Genomic DNA, 22,174 nt, shown 5'->3' with positions numbered 1-22,174 from the left:
AACGCGCAGAAACAGATCCGGCAACACCAGCCAGAAACACTGGGAGGGATTATTTTTAGGAAAATGCAACACAACCCCAAACCGACCGCAAAGTACGCGTTCCGCAAGAACGCCATAAACGGTCTGCCCTGTTGTACGCTCCAGGGAGTGGCCGAGAATATCTATCGCTTGTGTACTGGGCCTCCCCATGGAGTCCTAAAATAAGCATCGTGGCCCTTCCCCCCGCAAAAGAAGGATGATGCTCTTCGCAAACAGTAGAGCAGTACACCACCAACGAATATTTCTGTTAGTTTGAACTGAATTGCGACTCGACCCCCCGGGCGTATTATTGGCTCGCCACCAACGACGAATGATCAGAACATGCGATCAGTTGTTGCTGGCGATCTTATTTGCATTTGGCATCTTTGCAGACAGACCGAACCGATGGAAGCGACAAAAAGGATCCCCATTTGTTTGAACGATGGTAGCAATGCTCGCTGCCATGCTGTTGTTGCGATGGTTACACCTATGTACGGTGACTAGATGATCACCAGTAACTAGCTAACGAACGATGTGAGGAAGGTAAACATCGTAGAAGCCATTGGGGCAACAACTTCACAGAAAAAGAGGCCGCAACTGGCGTCCACTGAAGAGCAGGAGCTGCTGGACTGTTTTAGCTAACCATGAGTCATGGAGGAACTCGCAAAGAAAGCCGACACAGAGTTAGGAACGAGATGTGAAGAAGCGATAAGCCTAACCAGACATCACCGATCATGTGTTAATGAAGCAACTTTTGAAAGGGTGTGCGCTCGATGCTGCGCGAAATCAGCCGTCAAAACCTTCAAAGCCAATGCTGACGAGCTGACGAGAGACAATCGACAATCAGCTGCCCGTCGTGTACGTAGGTGACCCTTGGTGGACCTTCTCGCTTGCCGGTGTCACGAAATCTCGTGCCTGTGTTTGGTCGGCACAGCAGCATCACCATCATCTAACAAACCATCGGATGCTGGTGGTCACGCTGGCTCATTAATTATTTAACACAGCCCCCGGGGTCCCCCCCCCCCCTTGGACCCCTGGTGGAACGGCTGTCAACATCGTCGAGGTGCATTTAGCAACGCGAAAAGGTGCCGCCAGCCCGGTGCATTGCTAATGAGTAGCCAGGCGTTTACTTCCCGTGAGACTTTTAGCTCGATCGAAAATGGGGGGGAATCCTTCGGGAATCCGCCAGCGGCCGGCCGCAGCAAGTTGAAAGCAAACACCGGACGCCCGGAACAGACGATGATTGCGGTTCCCATAGGCTGCTGTGGTTGGTTGATGTGCGAGTACTAAGAATTTTGCGATGACTAGCAGCAGCTGCTGCTGCTGTCGGGCGTCTGGGTGGCGTTTTTTTTTGATAACATATTACTCAGCATCGTTGAGATGGCAACGAGAAAAAAAAAGCAAAACACACAACGAACCGCCGGATGGACGGCGCTTTGGTGTTGGTTTTTCTGGCCTTTTTTTCTTGTCGATGTTCTTCATCTTTCCTCAGCCAACTCATATGCAAATGTGTGTTGCGCATTCGCAGCTGATTAGTGGCATGCGACACCACGGACAGGGGTGGCATGCAAAAAAAAAGGCGAACGAAAAAATGGAAGTAAAAATGCCACGAAGATGAGACCAACAACAAAAAACAACGGGGACATTTGGCATCGAAAAGGCCACCGGTTATGATGCTTTTGTGTGGCATCGTTTTTTTTTTGGAAATTTCTTAAACAAATGCTTACGATGTGATGGGGCGTCATCATGGAGCCGCTTTCTCTACCGCTCGACTTCACTCGGGAATGATCCACGTCCGGTGCACATTCGAAGGCATTTTAGGTTAGTAGCGATTGAAACGTGCTCTTTTTCGAAGCCGAAATGCGTCCCTAAACGCCTAACGAATGAGCACGTAGAGCGATGTACTGAACTGAGCGTGAAAATATTTAGAATATGGACAAACGTTGGAACAATGTTGTGGGATCAGAGTGGCCTACGTCAGTTTGGGGCACCTCGATCGATCCAAAATGGACGAACGGGGTGCCTGGAGTACGGCAAGTGGGTCAGAATTGGACACACCGCGGTGGTCCATGTGTCATGGTCACCTGTCTACCGATTCCGTGACCTCAATAGCCGAATTGCGTGGTATACAAAAACGTTCGATATGTTTGATTTAAGCAACCCATCTACTACTGTGCTGTACAATCCACAACTTTCAGCTGATTCTCCCAGGTATCATCAGGCACACATGGAAAGCAAACAATAACACACAAAAACACATTGCAAAACAGTTTGTGGAGCGTTGCGCACTTCGTGGTACCTTAAATTTGATTCTACAGACGCCATTTAGCTTCTGTTCGTAAAGAAAATTCTTCGTTCTTCACGATTGCAGTTCCACAATGGTTCTCCCGTACTTAGCCAGTTGGGGGTTCCCTTGAATGGCGATGATGATCACTCAACCGAGAGCTTGATTCCGTTCTTCGGCACAAACCGCAAACAGCGAACCGATAGAAACCGTTTGACAGCAGGTGAGTGATACCCCCGTCCCGCGAAGCCTACTAGATATGTGCTTAATAGCTCATTACAACCGGTACATTATTGTTGTTACTTTTTTTTACCCCCTTCTCACTCTCTCACACAATTTTGCTCGGTCACCTCAAAAGCCACAATGCGGCGCCATCAATGACGCGCATTCACCGCGCAAGCCGGCCGGTTCGCGGCCGCTCCGGGCCATAAACGGTTGCGAACGGTGCGTGGCACCGGATCTAAGCCCCTAGCGATCCATAGGCAGAGAGAGACAGAGAGACAGAGAGAGAGAAAGGTGTTCGTTCCAGCGGAACCACCATCGCCCGGTGCGGGTGCGGGTACGGTTGCAGCGAGATTTGGGCCAACCGGCTTCTTCCCCTCCACGTGAAGGGGGAGGACGAAGGCGGATGGTTGGAGCGCGAGGAGATGCGGGTTTATTATTATTCATCCGGTGTGTCTGCAAACCCACACAAGCACCTCCCGCGATCGTGATCGCGATGGAAGATCGAATTTGGGCTCGCGCGATGATTCAGACCCGGTTCGCGGTTTATCCCAAAACTGAACGGCATGAAGCGATGCGTATGTGTTTGTGTGCAAAGGAAGATCCGTGTTGAACCGGCTACCAGACGCCGGGATTTCTTATTTTGGCGATCATCTTACCCAGTGATCGTCATCAGGCAATTCCTACGGAAGCCATCACTGTCGTCGTTGTCGTCGTCGTCGTGGTCATTCGTTCTGCTTCACTTCTGCCAACGGAATTCACTCTATTTCCGGCCAGCCGTGGCCACAGCACATAGCAAGCGCAAGGACACTCGGCACACACGGGTGCGCGATGCCACGCAGATTGAATGCCAGCGAACAGCGAGTTGTTCGGAACGCCACCGATCTGCGGTTCGCACAATCTGCGAACTTCCTTCTGGCCCATACGAAGGGACACAGGGACAAAAAGCACTTCCCAAGGATCGACGGCACGACACATAAACGACACTTGGCAACCGCGCAGGTAACGCCAGAGACTTTGGAGGGAATTTCCAACGGACAAAATCCCCTTGACAAGGGAACAACACGAAGACGGTACGGTTTGCACCTGATGGTGACCTGATGACCTGAGCCCAAGTCACTGGTTTGATGCTGATGGTTTGGCGCGCGCGCGCCAGAGCCTCCTGCGAGCGTCACCGAGCGACCACACCAGTTCGCGACCAAAACCGAACGGAAACTGGCGCCGCTCGACAACGCGACGGTGGCGGCGGCGGCATCATTTCATTCAACCCCCTTTACTATCCGACATGATGCTGTTTCGTTCGTCGTCGTCGTCGTCATGGTGGTGGTGGTGGTGCTGGTAAGGGTGGCTGCTGCGATCATGCTGCGAACGACGCGAACACGTGCGCGCTCGCTCGTCGTTGTCGTCGTCGTGATTGTTCGTGCGTAGCGTTGTGCTGGTTGTGTTGGTTTCACATTCTCGGAAATCGCGCTCTCCCTCTCTATCTCTCTCTCTCTCTCCCTTTGTCTCTCTGTCTGCGCAGGCCAAGTTCATGATCATCGTGATGCGGAAAGTCGCAAAAAAAGCCTCGCAAATACGATTGGATTGGAACGATTGAAGAAAATGCGTTGCGTTCGACAAAGCGCACCGCCAACGCACCAACGCATGTTGGGCGATGCTCCAGATCGAGTAGCCGAGCTGGCAGCCAATCGTATAAACAAACGCTAATTATAGACAACTGCTGATGCGGCGGTGGCCTCGGTCGATCATCCCGCAGTCTCTCAGGAGCCTGCTGGTCTGCTTGAATCTCTTCACCAGATGATTAATGATGATGATCCAGGGTAGCACAGTGTGCAGTGCGTCTATAGAACTGCATAAAACTGCTGCTTCCACCACTACAAATGCAGTTCGTCCTGCACGCTGGATTGATGTGCGTGCGTGTGCATCCGTGTGCGTACCACAGGACAATGCGAGGATAAGTCCCAAAAAGAACATCCCCCGGGGTTCAATGATCGCTGGGAACGAGCAAGGGTCGTCGCTTATGTTGTGGCATGCGGTAACGCGTTTCCTGCCCGACACAAACACCTTTTCGCTCACTTACATTCTGAGCATTAGAATATAGTGCTCCGCTTGTGCTGGCTAGTAGAATTTTCTGTGTCATTTGGTCCTTGGTCGATCATCTGAAAGATCTCTCGCTAGCCCACAAGATAACGCACCGCTAAGGCTAAGTAATGAAAAGCGTTTATCGTTCGAACGAAAACACAAACTCGCACACTCGTTTGTCCTTCGCTGGAAGCTCGTAAACTAGAAGCTACAAGGATAAACATAACCATAACCGGTCCAATCACCTCGCTAGCTCGCTCGCCCAAAACCTTCTGACGCCATCTGCCGTCGCCCAGACATCAGAATCGTTACAGAATGACCGAAAGTGCCTTTTGGCGCCTCACAAATCGCTTCCAGCGGAATCGAAATGGAAGCAATCTTGTCGATTGGAATCGCTACCATCGGCCAACGAGAGAGAGAGAGAGAGAGAGAGAGAGGGCGCAGGACGCACGGAATGGGAATTCCTTTGATGCCGGGCGTGTTCCGATACCAGCCCGCGTCGATATGAAGTACAAGTCGCGATAGTCGCCCCCTGATAGCTCTTGCGTTGTGCAACATACGTCTATTACACACATACACACTGACATGTGGTCCAAACGCCCATGGGAACTGCTGTAGGTCAAAGAAAATCGATACCTCGACTGCCAGCCAGCCCGCCAGCCAGCCAGCCAGCCAGCCAGCCAGGCCTTCGATGCTTCTAGCCTCGTGTTCGGCATTGCCATTCTCCGTTCCAAGTTTCGATCGGAATCAAAGCAGGCAAACCGTTCGTGCGCTGGCGTAACTGCGGTTCGAAAAAGCGATCCAGATGATGATAAAGTGATAGATACGCAGCGAGAGAGAGAGAGAGAGAGAGAGAGAGAGAGAGAGAGAGAGAAAGAGGGAGAGAAAGGGAAAAAGATAACGAGAGAGAGAGGCGATTGCTACCGTAGTTATGTGCATAGAAATGGGCTGTTTACTGGGATCCACTTTAAATAAAAAAAAAGTTGACGCTAACAACCCCTGGCGTTTGATAAATGCTGTGCCAACTTGGATGCCTATGCGTTGGGGAAAAATATAAAGGTTTATATTTTTCATTCTAAACCATCTAATCAAACACCACTACCTTCCCAGACTCCGGGGCGGCTCATTAACAAAATTTGAAATATTCGGCAAACACCTTTTAGTTCCAGCAAATAAAAAAAGGTAGGGAAAATTAGTCAGAAAACACCCTACCGTCGGGAAACCCCCCTTTCGCGTCTATGCTATCCGACCGCTCGCAACATCACCCCCAAGCCAAGTATTTCGTTGCCAAGACCCTTGGCAAACGGTCAACCCCATCACTGCGCCAAGTGAGAGCAAACAGAGCGCAGAATGTGGTGGCAAAGCAGGAGTGGCGGGGGGGGGGGGATGAAATTTGAAGGTTAAAAATTACATAACCTTCAAATAGCATCAGTGGAGTAGACGGCGATGTACTACCAGCGCACAGGCGGGGAGCGCAACCTATCCAAGTGAACCACGCGAGCAAACACGAAGGAGCCGCCTGGTAGTTATAGATTTGTTTTTTTTTTCAAAAATAAACGAGGAGGCACCAGGAGCTGCAGTAGCGGACTCGCAAGAAACATGTTTAGCAAACATGAATTATACACTTGACAATAAATCATTGTTGTTCTTTGTATGTATCGGTTTGAGGTTTCATCGGACAAACAATTCACATTCGCTTTTTTCCCTTTCAACCGCTGCTTAGATAACTACAGTCCTGGTGGAGCGAAAAATTCCTTCCTTCCTCCAGCGCAATCAAAACAATCACACTCAAACACCGCGCGCCATCACACACCCGTACCGTGTTTGCGTGTATTGTGTGGTTATGGCTGCGATTACGAGGATTGGGTAAGGTCCTGCCTACTACGGTACGATGGTTACGTCGTTTGCTCCAGGCTTACTGAGATAGGATACGCGATGGATGCAACATCAGGCGACGATTGGCCAGCATAAGTCGAACATAAAACCCCAATCTCGTCACAATAATCTACGATAACACCCAACGTTCCACCAGGGCTACCACAGATTGTTTATGCTACAATTTTATGCGCGCACATAATCTCAATCTATGTAAAAAAAGCGGTAAAACGAAGGAAACTTTTTTTCCATCTCTGCTCACCTTCTTCTGCCCACACGTGGTAGTTGGTGTTATGCTGCCTGGCAAGTCAGTTTCCCCCCTTCCTAACTGCGCTCCTCCGACTCCGTTGGTGTGCTCATCGCTTCCTCAGTTTTGTCCGAAGCAATCCCGTTTTCCCGTTTTGCTGCTTACAACTACTACACCGGACACCTACAGTCGGCTTGGCTGTTGCACACACTTATGTAACGAGAATTTTCATTCGCCACCCCACATCCACTACCACTTGCACTCGTTTGCTGCTGCTGCTGCGTGCGAAGAAGGAATCACGACGATTGAAGCTCCTCGTTCCCCGGTCAGTAATTACACTCTCTCACTTCAGCGGTGCCCGCTGTTGTTGCTACAGGATCGCCCCAGGATGCAGGATAATCAGCGAATCAAAGAAAGCTTTGTAACAGTGCTGTGCGCGGCACCATCACGCCCTTCTCGGCCCGTCACTTGACGTGTTTTCCGGACGCGCACTACCAGCGTAACGCGGGGACGGTAGCTGTGATTGCTGTGGATTGCACCGCACTCGCCAGTAAATGGCAGCAACCGGAACCACGAACCGGTCGGAACCACTGACATTGACTTTTCACTGTGTCACTGTCCTGTGCTGGCGCCGCACTACGCGCTCCACGGAACCTGGGCTGGCGGAAGCGGTCTGGAGAAACCCGGAAAAACGGCTCTAGCGTACCGTTCTTGTTACTGTAACCGTTGCTGTTGCTGTTGCTGTTGCTGGTGTTGTTGGAGCAAACGAACCGGAGCACCGCGGTTGACGTGGCCGCCATTGCTTAGCTCACCAACTGGAATGGAGGAAGTTCGATCGGACCGTCGCGACGATGTGCGCTTTCTGCTGCATTTTCCTGCTGCTGCTTCCGTTGGTACCTCTGTATGTGTTTGCGAGAGCGGAGGTGGAAATGCGAGCATTCTAGTCTCTCTCTCTCTCTCTCTCTCTTTTCCATGCGAGGTTTTCCCAGGCGCGCCAGCCATTTCCATTTTCTCGCAGCATAATCCAGCCGAAACCGGCAGCTCTTTCGTGTGCACGCCATATCCTTGCTCTCGCGCGGTCTCTCTTGTGCGCCGGGTTCTAGCGCGGAGAGTTTTCCATTTTCCACCCCGCTGGTTTCACGCACACACACAGCGTGCTACGGGCACAAGTTGGTTTGGTTTGGTGGTGTTTCGGGTGCGAAACATGCTGCTTTGATTTTCTTTGGCCGTGAAAAACATTACGTGTTGTTATTTAGTTTGTTATGGACGAGGGCCGAGGTAGGCCTTTGGAGCATTTTCATCGGCAAGTACGGCATCAAAGCAACCATTGAAAGTGGCAAAACGTTTCCTTAAATTTAATAATATCTCGGAAAATGGCTTAAATAATCTTTGAAGGGGTGGAAAATGCTTCGATTGTTATACGTAATCGTTCCAGGATATATTAAGAAATCACATGTTCACCCTCTTGATACTGCTTGAGGGGTTTCCTCTCCCCGCGGAAGATAGCCAGTCGAGGAGAGAAGGAAAAACTAAATAAACAAACAATCCTGCTCATGCACGAACACATACAACGGTCAGCAACACCACCACCATCACAACGAAAAAGGGGTTTTCCTCGGAAACGGACAGAAATGAAACAGCTGATCGCGTGGAGTGCTGTTTGGTTCAAACGCGCAGAATCTACATCTTCTTTCAACCAAACAGAGAGAGGGAGAGAGAGAGAGCGACAGATTGCTTCAAAAAAACGAGATTCGGTTCTACTGAGAAGCATCTGTTGTTGTTTGTTATCCTGCATCAAGCACCAGAGTCCTTTACAAGCAAACAAAGCAACTTAAAGCATTTCAAAAAATAACATTTTCAAGGTAGAAACGTGATTTAGTAATACGTTCGGAGCACGTCGTCAGCTCCATGTCACATGTTCCGTCCTGGTGCCCACGTGGCTGTGGATTAGTGTGGATGTCGAAGACCGACAATTTGGCACCAGAACTAGAGGGGCTTTTCAATTTTCTACACACTATATGCATCGGTGCATCGTTTGCGGGCAAACGAGAGCCACGTTTGGAACGGAAAATTCCCAACTCCAGGACAGGTCAGGTGGCCGGAGGTGAGGAAGATAAATTGGGCTCATCGCTCGTACCTTGTGCGTCACGTTGTGCGACAACACGCATCAATCAAACCCCGGTTTATATATTTTGACCGTCCTCTAATAAGACGGCCTAGGCCGGTCGATTGATAAGCGATTGGAGCGCGTTGTCGTTGAAGCAACACGTCCGATAAGGTGCGATGGGAATGGCATGCCTGCATCCGGGGTATTGCCCCATTTTCCCCTCCTCTAGTTGCAGCCAGAATGCCCAATCGCGGGGATGGGACATACTAGATCACCGCATGCCTACTAGATGCCAATTGCTGTCCAGGTTTGAGGTTTTGCAAACGAAGTACTGTTTCCGATTGTGATTGATGCGTTTCTGTTACACCGAAGGGTCGTCACTTCCGTGACCAACTCTTCCGTACAGTCCCTGACAAACCGAGATTGGAGCAGGGCTTTCCTTTGGATGACTCTTTTTCTCTGATTTACTGCACCCCGATTAGCGGCACCAAATCACAGGCAAAGGAAAGTAGGAAGGCGCGTGTTCCACGCTCTGGCATGACCTACTACGACACCCCACACCGTGCCCCCCTGTGTGCATCGCCGACTCGCCGTGTTGCACCGGTGAACAGCACGGGATGGGAGGCTGAAGTGGCTACAGCAGGCCTGCCCATTTGGCTTATCACGTGTCATGTACCATAAAGCTCGTACACGATGACCATCGTAGGGAAAGGGGGGGGCGCACACTTAGTCCTAAGACCTAGACCGCGGGGCTAAGTAGGCCTCCGCCGACGGGGTGTAGGTGAGCGGTGCTTGGCAAATTAGTTTTCACACTCTTATCAGTGTACCCGTCCTCATATCGTAAAAGTCGAGGCAACAAACCGGTGACCAGCAGCAGCGGAACGCATTTATCTAGCTCACCTGGAGCGCGTCACACGGAGCGGCCATACGGCGCCTGCCGGGCCGCTTGTAATGGCTTTACACGGGCGGCCAGGCCAGGGAAGGACAGTAAATGTAAGATCCGGACGGATGACACTCATTTCAACAATCATGCCGCGATGACGTCCGCCAAAAGGCTGATCTTGCTGGCTGGTTGGCACAACGATTACTCTTGTCACAGTCTTGTGAGTATAGGCACGGTTTATGATAAGCGAGTTGTTGAAGTGCCTCTTAAAACCCATCCGTTGATGCAATCGATTCCATAAGAGCTTTTAAACAAATACAATAACAACTCAGAAATGGAGGCGTGACACGCGCATGCAAGAGGACACGTTTGACACACTTTTTTTTCGGAATTCAAATCACTTCTTAACGCGGTGACGTTGGAGGAAATGTGACTTACCTTGCAAATGATCCTTGTAGCTTCGGCTTTCCCTGCTGCTCCCGTTAACAAGAGATGAGCAGCGGCAGCTTCACTATCCTCGCCCACAACCGACCGATCCTCTGAGAGCACGGACACACCGGGAGGAGAATGGTGAACCGTCCTCCAGTACGATAAGTACGCGACTGAACAAGGTGATCGCCACCGCCAACAGCTCATTACCTTTCGGGTGACCAAGACGGCTCAAAAGCCTAATCAAACACACCATCTTCCACCGTGCACGTGGTGCGGTGGGGTGCGATGGGGGCGAGGTGTGGGCCCGTGAGCGGGCCCATCCACTGACGAGCTGGATTCATTTTTCCTTTTATCATTTTAATTAAGTAGCAAACCCTAATGCCTGGCACCCCATTGACGCGCCAGGTATCGCCCTCGGTTGCGAAGCGTAAGTGAATGGTCAAGGTCAGGCGGGGTAGGAAGGTGATCCGAATTCTAAACACTCCTCGCCGGTGGAGTAAGGAGGAAATTGGGGAAACCTATTCGGTGGGCCAGCATCAGTACGTGAGGCTGCAGTTTCGGTGGAAAGGGAGTTGAAAAAAGCGTACGTCGTTATCAGGCGAATGTACAAATTGCGGGTGATAAACAGATGAGATATCTGGCGACACGAGATGAGACTGATAATTAAAAGAAACGTATGTAGATCTGTGACGCGAGATTGGACCTTATGGCGACAGACAGGCTTATTGGGGGGCTGTTATTAAGACGGCCTGCGACCGCTGGCTTCCGAATTTTTTATGTAGAATCGTTTGGAGGAGCAATCGACGGGCCCTGGAAAGAAATTGAGTAACCCTTCTGCTCGGTCTGGAAAACACGTGGTTCTTAGCCGTGACACAAGCCGTGGAGCATAGCTAGCCGTGACACCAACCAATCTGTATCGCTACTTCGATCGAGCCGGAGCGGAAGACGGCCGAGAGATACTTACAAGATCTATCCAAACAAACACGACGCATATCTTTACTTTAGTTATTGTTATATACAATTCTACATTAGTTTTAATTATAATCATAATGCTTTGTTAAATCGTTCACTTTCTTCCCGAGCGAACGGTTACTGCAACATTCGGTACGAGGTTTATCGCTATTATCGCTTTCGTTTCCCCTCCGCTCCTGTGAATCGAAACCGTTTACCCTTAATGCTAACCTAAAGATGTGATTCTCTACCGCATTCCCTGTCGTGACGGTGTGTGCTCGGAGGCCAAACCAGAGTGCCACGCAATATGCTCGAGCAGGCAAGCTTACAGAATGCGTCCGCTAGCACCAATGCCGCCCACAATCGGATGTGAGATCGTTGGTTTCCGATTGGATGAAGAGGGTGATGAAATAGTGCCGGCAACGCGATCAACTCACATGAGCCTATAAGCTCGTTGCACCTGCTGGCGCTAGGGATTGTTGTAGAACGGTCGGTGTGAATGGTGGTTGGATGCGCAGGCCAAAAAGAAATTATCAAACAATAAAATACCAAACATTCCTCGCCAGGACCGTTGGAAAAAGGTTGATCGCAAAGGAACAATTCTTCGAATGTGCCCACGGCGCCGCTAGCAAAAACAAAATGGTTCTGGTGGAACCATTCGGTTCGGCAAGCCAACAATCCCTTTTTCCCTTAACTGATAGGTACCTCGCTCGTAGGTGCGGAACGGCGGAACGACGCGTCAACTCTTCTTTCTTACACTATCTAGTGCGTAAAACCATCGAGTTATCGCCTTTAGCCTAGAGAATAGGGAGGGAGGGAGGGTACGCGGGATGCCCGGTAACGCAACGACATCGTTTAGCAGAACTTCCAGCGATGGCCGCACTCATTGCACATGACGAACGTAGTCATCGGTTCATCAGCACTGCGTGTCTGCAGCTGGTTGTAGGTGCAGTTGCGCTTCTTGCACTTGCCACACTTGAGCAGATCCGTCTTGGTGCCCTGTACCGTCGCCAGCTGGGCATCGTTGATCGCCTCCTTCACGAAGCGATCGCGCAGCAGCCTCATCTCGTCGTTGGCCATTTCCTCCGAGGTCATCTTGGCCAACCGCTGGGCGGTCAGCGCCCCGCTCACAAAGTTACTGCGCAGGCTCGGATTTTTCGGATCCTTCAGGTTGGCCACCCGCGATCGGATGCGGTTCTTGTAGCGCATGTCCGTGTTCTTGAACTCGACAAAGATCGCCTCCTCTAGCTCCTCACCGAGTTCCTCGGGTGTCTGGCACCCTTCCGGTGGTTCACCGTCCACACGCAGTGCGTTGGCCAGCATTTCGCGGCACTTCAGCCTGACCGCATCGGTCGTGTTGCTCGACTGGGACGGAAAGCTACTGACTGGCGTCGACGACGGTTTCGATTTGCTCTCCTTCTCGCCCCGCTCGCTGTCCTTTTTGTTACCACCAGCACCGCCACCACCAGTACCGCCGCCAGTGCCACCACCCGTCGAGCCGTTGGTACCACCGTCGCCCGATTTGCTGCTCGATTTGCTCGACGATTTCGAGGCGCTCTTCGATGAATCCTTGCCACCACCACCACCGCTACCACCACCGTCCTTCGATGGTGGTGTACCGGCCAGGAAGCGTTTCCAGCTTTTGATGAGCGATTTGGCCAGGCTGATAACCTCGTCATCCTTGCTGCACTTGCGTAGCTCATTCACCGTCATACCGATACGAGTCTTCGTCAGTATATCCAGATCGATGTTCAGCCGCTGCAGCTCCCTCAACAGATCCAGCGCCTGCTCTTGGCCCTAGAAATACAAAACAAAGCAACGAAATGAGTATCAACGAGTCAGTCAAAGTATACATTTGGGTCGCCGTTTCTAATGGCACCAGGTGGCCAAATACTGATCCTTGACCAACAGCATCCTTGCAAGTATCCAACAGGTAAGTAGACGTAGACCGTAACTTTTCGGTTCACCCACATGTAGAATGCTGCTGCGCCGTAGTGTGTGAGTTGCAGCGGCCGTTGCATTTTGTTGTGTTGTGTTGTGTTTTGTTTTGAATGCCAAACCGGTTCTCGAGATGGTTTGCGCGCCCACCCGACCCAACCAACAAACCGAGAGAGAGAGCGAGAGTCCCGGAGCCGGTTGAAGAGAGCGGAGTCTGTAAATTATGTGCTTGCTCGTCCGTCGTCCGAGTGGTTCACGGTTTTACGCGCATGCGCCATCTGTCGCAGCAGGCAGAGTTCAGTGAAAAAGGGTTCTTAGCAGCAGGCCATCACAGCAAGCCACCACGCACGCACGCCCATCTCGACACGGTCACCAGAAGTGTCGCGCCAAAAGTTTGAAACCGCGAAACCAGTTTCCACCGCACCGCACACCGGGCCCTTTACACCTCTTTGGCTGGTGGTGCTGAGAGTGTTTGCTATTTGGATTCGGCTCTTGTTTTCTCTTTTACCGGCCGCACGAACTAATTTTGTGCAAAAACGAAAACACACCTCGCACACACATGTGCACCCGGGGGGTGAGAGCGCGAGCGAGAAACCCGAGGCACCCGTTCAAGCTCTCCTGCTCTGTCGATAGATTACGCAAAAAAGACGAGAAGATACAACCCAGAACTGCGAATTACCCAGCAGATTTTTCCCCTCTTGGATTCTTGCAAGTGCGCCACCCCAAGAAACATGTGTTTTTGTGGCCGGAGCCGGAGGAGGAAAATGTGTTGTTTTGCAAAAGTACTGATCAAACTGAATCTATTCTCAAACCGGCCCTGATTCCGACTCGAAGCTGGACCGGGGATCCACCTTTCGACGGGGGGGAAAATAGCTCCCACAAAACATGCTCCTGGCTGTCCGGGGTTCTTCTGGGTAGCCGTTATGCGCATGGCTTGCTGTTGCTCTTGCCCCTGCTGGAGGGTGTTTGCTGGGGTGCAAGAAATTATGAATATACACACACGGGGAACGGTGTACAAAGCGCCGCGCTTACCGAGCCATCCGATAAGGATGTCATTTTGCCGAGCTTCTTCTGAATCCGGAACACTTCCTCCTCGACGTTCATGTTGCTGGTGTCTGGCAGAAACCTGGGTGTGTTGTTTCTCGTACCCTTCGCCGCCGTACGCACGCACGCTGAAGAGGTAAAGCGGGATGATGCGCTTGTCGTCGCGCGCCGGGCTGCTAACCGAGGAGGGGCTTCCTTTCTTTTCGCGGGTCGCTATGCTGGAGTATGCCGCTAACTGGTGAGCCACTTTCGTTTATACGAGTTCGATGGACCGTAGAGGGTGGATTTAATGAAAAACTTTAGCCGGAAAAGGGCGCGATCTACCAGCAAAACACGGGACACGCGAATCCGCGGCGGAGGAAATTTTCAGCACTCGCCAGTGTTGCCATGGCGTATTTTGAATCCAGTGTTGCCTGCGCCATTCAGCAAATCTGTTGATCGGTCAGTTTAGGCGGCGTTAGTCGGATGCTTGAAATTCCGGAGCGAATTTGAATGGACCGTTCCTCGACGGGATGGAAATACGTGTCTATCTGTTATTTAGCCACAGTTCTCACAGTTTATTAGGCAATTTCACGTTAACATTTCAATAGCGCCCACTCCCCGCTGCAGCGGGTTTGTACAAACATTCACGCACGAGTGCTACACCGAGACGAGCTGATAGATGGGTGATTATAATGGCCTACATCGTTATTAATGAGTTTACGTCGCGGTGTTTTTTTTTTTGTTTTAGCACCCTACACATACATACATTATGCACCTACTGTTTGCGCGAAAATGATCCACAAAATATACGTTTACTTGCACTTGCAGCACTCCGCATTACCGGTAGTAATACGACCATAGCGGGCTTAGCGCCGTCATCTTCCATTATAGCCACGAAACGTTCGTAATGTGCCCCGGAAACGAGACGAGGAGTAATCGACAGACATACTTGCATCCTTCGCGTTCAGGTCATGGGTTAGATTCAGGTGAGAGTTCGCGAAACCGCAGTATCAAGACAGTTACAGTAACACACCTAATGAATTGATGGCGATACATGGTAGATAGTGATAATAGATAACCGATAAACGGATATGGGCACCGCTTTTGAACGTTCCTTGACAATTCTCTTCGATCGATCGAAGACACTTAATGACTAGACCCCTAGAACTGACCTGCTAGCTTAAGGTAAATGCTGATGCTAGAAATGGAAAACATACTTTTCAACTCCTACACGCAAACAAGCCACTCGCTAAGCTTGGTTTGTTCAAAATTCTAATAAAATAAATGTAATTTTGATCTCCGAATAGTTATTAGCACCCTCCATCGGCAGACTACTATAGTACCTAGGTAAAGGCTCTGGGCTAAGCTTTGAGCGAACATTTTTTGTCTGTTCATTGACCGAAACGAAAAAAACAAAGCTATCAATCCGAGCGCTCGTAGAACACGCTTCCCCTCTCTAATCACGTCGCAGTTTCCGCAATTCCCATGCCGTTTGCATCGACCATATGCTCAGCGGACGCATGTATCCAATGGCACGATAATGCCGTTCGGCGTACACCGCCTCCGGCGTCTCAAAGTTCATACCGATCTTCTCCGACAGCGAGCGATATAGGCCACCGGCCGTTTGGAACGCTTCCTCGAACATGCCTTCGTGGATCATGGTGGCTGCCAGCGCATACGTTACACCCGTCCACACCTCCTCGCCCTGGATGTTGGACACATCGGGACGACCTTCCTTGTTCGGTTGTGCATTCGGCACGTACCCATTGACCGCACCCAGATTGCCACCGCAGAAGCGCATCACATTGTTCTCGTAGATCGTACGCATCGCCAAGCGGACGTTCTCCTTGGGAAACACATCGTAATCGAAGCCACAGGCCCGCAGATACCAATGGCCACACAGCTGATCCGACATGATGCTATTCTTCGAGGCACTCTGCGCATCGAACTTGTAGTACGTGCCATTCCACAGCTTTTCCTCAAACGAACGCTTTCCCTTATCCAGGATCGCCTGGTAGTTGGCGGCGTCTTCGGTTTGATCCAGCAGGCTAGCCATGGTTGCCATGCAGTGCAGACTGGCGAGCCACAGTCCACCGCAGTAGGCGCTCGGTCCATCCATCACCCAGCTGTCGTAGGTTTGATCGGGCGATCGGCTATTCTCGATCAAACCATCGTCATCCTTGTCCCACTCGCGGGAACGCTCGAGCACCAGCTTACAGGCGGGATACATTGCCTTGAGGTAAGTCATTGCGTCCATCAGATACACCTTTCCGTTCGCTTCGTTGATGTACATGGATGCCGATTTACGGTTGGCCGCCTTATTCTCGGTACCATTCGTGGCGGGCGGTGTCGATACCCTATGCCGGTTGTCCTGAATGTACGTATCGTACATGCTCTCCTTGTCAATGAACTCGATCGAGCTGAACTTGCTCGCATTCTCCGCATTCAGCTGGGCGTAATGATTGAGCGTATAGTAATCCCGGTACACCTGCAGGATGAACTTGATGTTCAGATCGCGCCACTCGGACACATCGTGGATTGGGTAGGCGTTGATCAGATCAAACGGTTCCTCCGCTACAATGAAGAAGCACCACATTAGCACATGGTATCGCGTGAATAGGATTACGCCTTGCGATCATCTTTCTTACCCGGGTCACCGAGATCGTGTGGAACCGAGTTCACGATCTTTCTCGGAATGACCTTCCCATCGTACAGATGCTTTCGCCCCTCGCTAATCTCACGCCCTATGCTATCTTTGTAGTCATACTGGATGCTCACCTAAAACGAAAAACAAACCTACCGTTTTTCTACCATTCGCTGCGGAACGCGGAATTCTGCCTTCAGTGGCGTCCAACGTACCTGCAGATTAGGCCATAAACTGGCGATGGCATGCGAAGCGTAAAAGTGTACATCGTACGTCGTGTACATGCGGTATTCGTGGCCCTCCAGGTACGAGTAGCGGCCGTAGGCAAGCCGTGGATCATCGTACGGTAGATCGGAGTCTTCCATCGTCAACCAAACGCTCCCACCATCGGCAATGAAGTACAGTTCGTTAAAGATGGCACTCTTGTACCAATCGGGGAGATCACTGCGGAGAAAGCAAGAAGATTAAAGCAAAAACACTCTTTTACCGTCTTACGTAGACTTACGCGTCGTCCAAAATTGGACGTTGCCACTCGTCGATCAGTCGCTCCCATTTGCCATAATTGCTGAGCGCATAGTCCGACATGGTTGGGCCGGCATCACCCGTCTTTCCGAAGTACTTCGTGTAGTAGCGATGATACTCTTTGCCACGCTTCTGGAAGTGCACCTTTGGCATGTCCCAGACGAGTGCGAACTGCAGCTCGGACATGGTGCCCGGTTGCACCAGTATTTGGCCACTCACTGCAACCGCTACATCTTTGGCTGTAAGAAACAAGGCGCAACAGTGAGGCTGGAGAGACATCTCCCGAATCGTGAACTTACCTTTTACCACCTCGTCCACGGACTGTTCGGTCAGGTGTCCGTGTTCTTTCAGATCGTTCCACAGCTTCTCACCGGTTCCGCTCGGATCGAACCGCTCGCAACGCGTCAGGTTGATCTCCGAGGAGCTGCGGCAACTCAAACAGTACGTACACGCCATATCGGCGATCGTCTGCCGGATGCTAACACCACGGGCCGATCCCTGCGTGAACGCACCCGTTTCGCTGCCTCCCTCGGCGTCCTGTTTCTTCGTGCCGGTACCGTTCTTGAACGTGAACGTGATCGTCACCTGCCGATCGCGATCGCACACATTCTCGACCGTCCACACGAACACGGCACACGGCATCGAGCTCTCCTTGTAGTCATGCGGTATGATCGGTGAGATCTGCCGCTGCACTAACCGCACGCCGTACTCGCTAAGATCGTACTCGGACCAGGCCCGCGGGTACAGCGCGGTATAGCTACACCGCGATGCATCCAGTCCGCTCTCCCAGCTTCCGAGCGGTGTCTTCGGCCGGCTGGAAGGACGGCGCGATGATTTGGTGGAACGATTTGAAGCATGATCGTTAGTCCGGTGGCTGCAGTGGCCATGCCCCGATGGTGCGTATGAACGTGTTGTTGTTGTTGTGTGATGAAGGTGCGTTAATAGGTGCGATGACGTCACGTGGCGCGATCGTTAGCAGGTGAACGGAGTGTGCGTTAGGCGCACACGAAGGCGCCGCGAGTTAAAGCAAAGCGAGTCGCGAGAGCATGTTGTTAGTAATATAAGCGATCGCAATGGAAGCGCATTCTACGCGTGCCTTGCACAATGGTATATGCTTTTGATATAAGAAATCAATTCAAATCATTTGCAATTGTACATTCATTCCACACTAAAATCAAACATGATCGTAATGGTGAAGCAACCGAGTAAGCGAGTAACGAAACAAATGAGAGAAAAATGAAAACAAAATTAATGCCATTGAAATACGCCAAATTGCTGTTGCTATTAACAAGATATTTACACATTAACACACGAGCCTTTAGTAAAATTGGGATAAGATAGAATCGAATAAATGATCAAAACTGCATTAACATTAGCAAAACATAAGCTTCTGATAGAACATATAAGCTGATTAGCGCCACTGTACAGCGGTTATCAAATCAAATAATCAAAGCGAATTCAAGTAATTGATAGCCACAAGAACATCAAGCCCTCGATCATCTCTTATCAATCTTCATACGGACAAATGTGTCACCGACATAGCAGTGACATAATTACCCACTTTCAAAAGTATGTCACCTACATAAGAGCTTGGCTTCCAACACTCTGAAAATTGTTTTGCATAAAGTCACTGTTCGTGAAGTACTCAATCGCTCCAACAAACACGAACCTATGAGATTTTACACACTACACCTTAGCTTCAAACTCTATTTAAGGGGTATCCAGTGTATGAAATTACATAAAAGTTATTGGGAAAGTAAAAGTAAATATACGTGCCCGAGTAGTTTTTCGAGAGCTAAACAAGTTTACCCTTGTAACCACATCTTCCAACAAACAGAGCCCCTATTAACCTCCAAGCGACCCACGATTGATGATTATGCAAAGAAGATCGTTTCGCTGTCAATGACCACGACACATCTCATCGTTTGGTAAATCGTCTCGTAGTACTGAAGAGACTGTTGCCGTGACTCTCCAACGTTAAACTATTGCCCAACTTTAACTGCAAACTATATAAGCTCAACAAAAGATCGTTTTACAACACATTGTGGGAATGCGGCTATATCGCTGGTAAAGGAACAGTTATGTTGAGGTCAACCAGCCCCAAACAAAGCACAGCCTAACAATTGGCGTAGTTATATAACGGATGTGGAGCTTGGAGCTGTAGCTAAATTTAAAACCCAAAGCCAACTAAACGTGTCCAAAAACCGGACCGGACAAGACATGTCGACAACAGCAAACAGCGAACGTTATTTATGGTCTGGATAGCCCTCTTTCTCATCACATAGGCCCTCTCCTAAGTACTCTAATCGATCGATTTTCTTCTTGAGCAAACTTTGATGGATTCGACAGAGGCCTAACCGTCCCCGACGTGTCACCGGTTGGGGGACCTGGTTTAGTTTTCCCTGAAAATATCTTGAGCGGCACCGACGGTCATAGACCCGCGAGAAGGCTTCACCAGCAAGGACTTGCCGTGCTCGCCGTCAAAACCATTCTTACACGCAATCCCAACTGCAGCCACGTGAATCGCGGTTGTGTGGAAGGTGATGCAGAAAAAGGGCTGCAAAAAAAGGGGTGATCGAGGTGCGAGTTCCGGAATGGAAGGCGGAAGGAAGAAAGGCGCTGGAGGAATCGTAGACTGGCTGGCAGCACACAGGACGTGCACTGGAACCGCTCGGTGGCTCAGTCTCTCAGCAATACAATCGAGTAGTGCGCACCGCTGGTCGGCGACGACGAGGTCCTGGCCGGAACCATAATTTCCCTGCTCCTCGAAACACCCCATTAATGTGCCGGAGGGATGTTGCGGGATTAAATGAATGCATTGTATTGCGTCCTTGCTCCCCCTTCCCTCCGTCCGTTACTTCCGTTTTCATTGCATTTTCCACGCCACCAACAAGAGAAGCGTACTTGCAGGTAATAGGGCGCAAAATGCATTAAAAAGGAACCATTCAACAGTGGTGGCTTGCACTTAGGGCTACGCTTTGCGCGCTAAATAGAATGGCGTCGTCGTCCATTGAAATTGAAATTCGAATGTGCGAGCACGTGGGTCGAGATCCTTTCTTCCCGTTCCATGGACAGCCTCCCTCTGGTACTCCTCTTCATGCGGTATTAAGTGAAGTGGGTGCAATCCATATGGACCGTGTTTCTGGTGGTTTATCGGTGGTTCATTTGTAAAAGGCTCTTTTCTCCATGTTGTGGAGTGCTGGAAAACAAACATATTTCGAATGCAACTCCACAATCTTAAACCATTACCGCACATACCAAGGATCACATCAGTGGGAATCTTGGTGACCAAATATTTGGTCAATTACTTCAATCAGCATGTTGTTATGTCGAATTCTGGAATGCCAGCATACTAAAACATTTTTTTTCATTTTTTGTGTCTCACTCAGCATGGTCATAATGTTTGGCCATCCTTTCATCGCCGGCAGTCTGTCGTAAACAGACTTCCTTCCTTCGAACCCAAGCTCTGGTCGCCGACAGCGAAAGGACAAATATTTTTCCTCTTCCGCGTCCTCATCCCAACACCGTGACCGTGACCACTCCGTCCGAACGGCCGTGTGGCGACTGGCATTCAATTAGCCTGCTCTGGGCTGGCGTTCCTCGGGCTCGTATTCGTGCTGGCGGCTACACCAACCGGCCGGGGAAAAACACGTTCGATCCTTGGGGGTGTGGGGGGTCCAGTTTTCCGGCGTCTACTGGCTTTGTGGTAAAGGGTGGCGGTTGGCACCAGTACGCCAGCATAACAACATCCAGACAGGCCGACTTCACCACACTCATACACGGAGCATGATGGGAGCAGCAGGTTGGAGCCAAAGATTGAAGGAGTGAGCGCCACCATTGGTCACCCCGACAGTCGCGAAGAGTGGCCACGACGAAAACGAAATTACGTTCAACATTCAAAAAGCCGTAAAATTTGCTTCACCCTTCTCCATCGCGTTCCTCCTTGGCCGCGAATGTGTTTTTGGTTTGGGGGCATCATCATCGCAGTATGCTGCTGCTGCTGCTGCTGAAATGCGAAACAGACGGCTCCTGCGACCAAACACAAGTTACGCGCATGAACAAGTTGCGGAGTTTGTTGCAAACGAAGTTAGCAATAGAGCGCCTGGTAAATTGTTGAATGTGTTGTTGATTCAATTAGACTTAATTAACAACGTGTAAAGACCTGCAGCACTTTCTGCTGGTACATGCGCTTCTTTGTACTCCCTCAAAATGAATAAACAATATTTTCTGACAAAAATATCCTTAAATAAAACACATTTTAAATACAAAAATGAAATCATGCAAGCACGCAAACATATTGTTACTATAAGAAATAGCTACATACAATGTTAAGTGATTTTTGTATTAGATTACTTCAGAAAATTAATCCACCATGAAATACAGCGAAAGCGTACAGAAACTACAGCAAAAATCAAAAGAAGCTCCAACGGAAGCCATGCGCGAGTTAGTAAACGGAATGGAGAAAGCGTGGAACGGAGTGGTCAGGATCGTGCAGGACACATGATGTGGTGATGATGATGGTAGTGTGGTTGTGTAGCCCCCTAGCCCCCGCCCGGCGACTCACCTGTAGGTCGACAGCAGGCTCTGGAATATGGTGGCGCCAGTCTCGTCCTTAATGGTCACGATGAACTGATTCGCGTGCACGGTGTTGTACTCGTACAGACCGGGCCGGAGCTGATAGCGGCAGAACTCGCCCGCGAACCCACGCCCAATCGTACCGGCACCGATACCACCGAGCGGTGCACCGTATATCTGCTTCGCGTTCTCCGTGTACAGGTAGTCCATCAACACCTGGCGTCCTTCCCGCGAAACCTTCCAGTAGTACGGGATATACCTGCAAATAGACGGCACAGGAAAAGGGCGGAAACTGAAACGGTGGGTCGGGTGGCCGCCATATGAACGATGAATTCTCGGGGACTTTGTTCGAGGTTTTTCCTCCTCCA

At 50.5% G+C, this 22,174-nt stretch overlaps 3 protein-coding genes across 7 annotated transcripts in view; all 3 read right to left on the bottom strand.

The window, feature by feature from the left end:
* The window catches only part of LOC126573422 (sodium/hydrogen exchanger 3), a 49,209-nt gene extending 38,901 nt beyond the window's left edge, over nucleotides 1-10,308 (bottom strand). For 3 of the 5 annotated variants that reach the window (XM_050233523.1, XM_050233527.1, XM_050233528.1), the window contains exon 1: nucleotides 10,157-10,308. The gene's annotated coding sequence lies outside the window, so the exon portion shown is untranslated. Of the gene's footprint in view, nucleotides 1-3,183; nucleotides 3,705-6,743; nucleotides 7,420-10,156 lie in introns of those variants that run through there. The other 2 variants (XM_050233525.1, XM_050233524.1) reach the window with 2 other exon arrangements.
* Nucleotides 10,309-11,145: 837 nt separating this feature from the next.
* LOC126573469 (transcription elongation factor S-II) lies at nucleotides 11,146-14,441 on the bottom strand. The gene is made up of 2 exons (XM_050233617.1): nucleotides 14,072-14,441; nucleotides 11,146-12,898 (listed from the first exon to the last, which is right to left on the bottom strand). The coding sequence occupies exons 1-2, from the start codon at nucleotides 14,141-14,143 to the stop codon at nucleotides 11,957-11,959; spliced, it is 1,014 nt and encodes a 337-aa protein (XP_050089574.1). The 5' UTR covers nucleotides 14,144-14,441; the 3' UTR covers nucleotides 11,146-11,956.
* Nucleotides 14,442-14,738: 297 nt separating this feature from the next.
* LOC126573430 (non-lysosomal glucosylceramidase) overlaps nucleotides 14,739-22,174 on the bottom strand; it is an 11,469-nt gene continuing 4,033 nt past the window's right edge. The window contains exons 2-7 of the mRNA XM_050233562.1: nucleotides 21,796-22,065; nucleotides 17,531-18,045; nucleotides 17,215-17,470; nucleotides 16,925-17,153; nucleotides 16,714-16,843; nucleotides 14,739-16,639 (exon numbers count right to left, since the gene is read on the bottom strand). Of these exons, the coding sequence (XP_050089519.1) occupies nucleotides 15,522-16,639; nucleotides 16,714-16,843; nucleotides 16,925-17,153; nucleotides 17,215-17,470; nucleotides 17,531-18,045; nucleotides 21,796-22,065 (2,518 nt within the window). The 3' untranslated portion in view covers nucleotides 14,739-15,521. The remainder of the gene's footprint in view (nucleotides 16,640-16,713; nucleotides 16,844-16,924; nucleotides 17,154-17,214; nucleotides 17,471-17,530; nucleotides 18,046-21,795; nucleotides 22,066-22,174) is intronic.

The sequence above is a fragment of the Anopheles aquasalis genome, chromosome 2 (assembly GCF_943734665.1).
Source record: "Anopheles aquasalis chromosome 2, idAnoAquaMG_Q_19, whole genome shotgun sequence".
Taxonomy (NCBI): Eukaryota; Metazoa; Arthropoda; class Insecta; order Diptera; family Culicidae; genus Anopheles; species Anopheles aquasalis.
The sequence above is the reverse complement of the archived record's forward strand: the minus strand, read 5'-3'. Positions and strand labels throughout refer to the sequence as shown.

Coding starts and splice junctions, on each gene's coding strand:
- LOC126573469 (XM_050233617.1), bottom strand. CDS start 14,143: ATGAACGTCGAGGAGGAAGTGTTCCGGATTCAGAAGAAGCTCGGCAAA. Junction 12,899..14,071: donor CATCCTTATCGGATGGCTCG/GTAAGCGCGGCG, acceptor TTGTATTTCTAG/GGCCAAGAGCAGGCGCTGGA.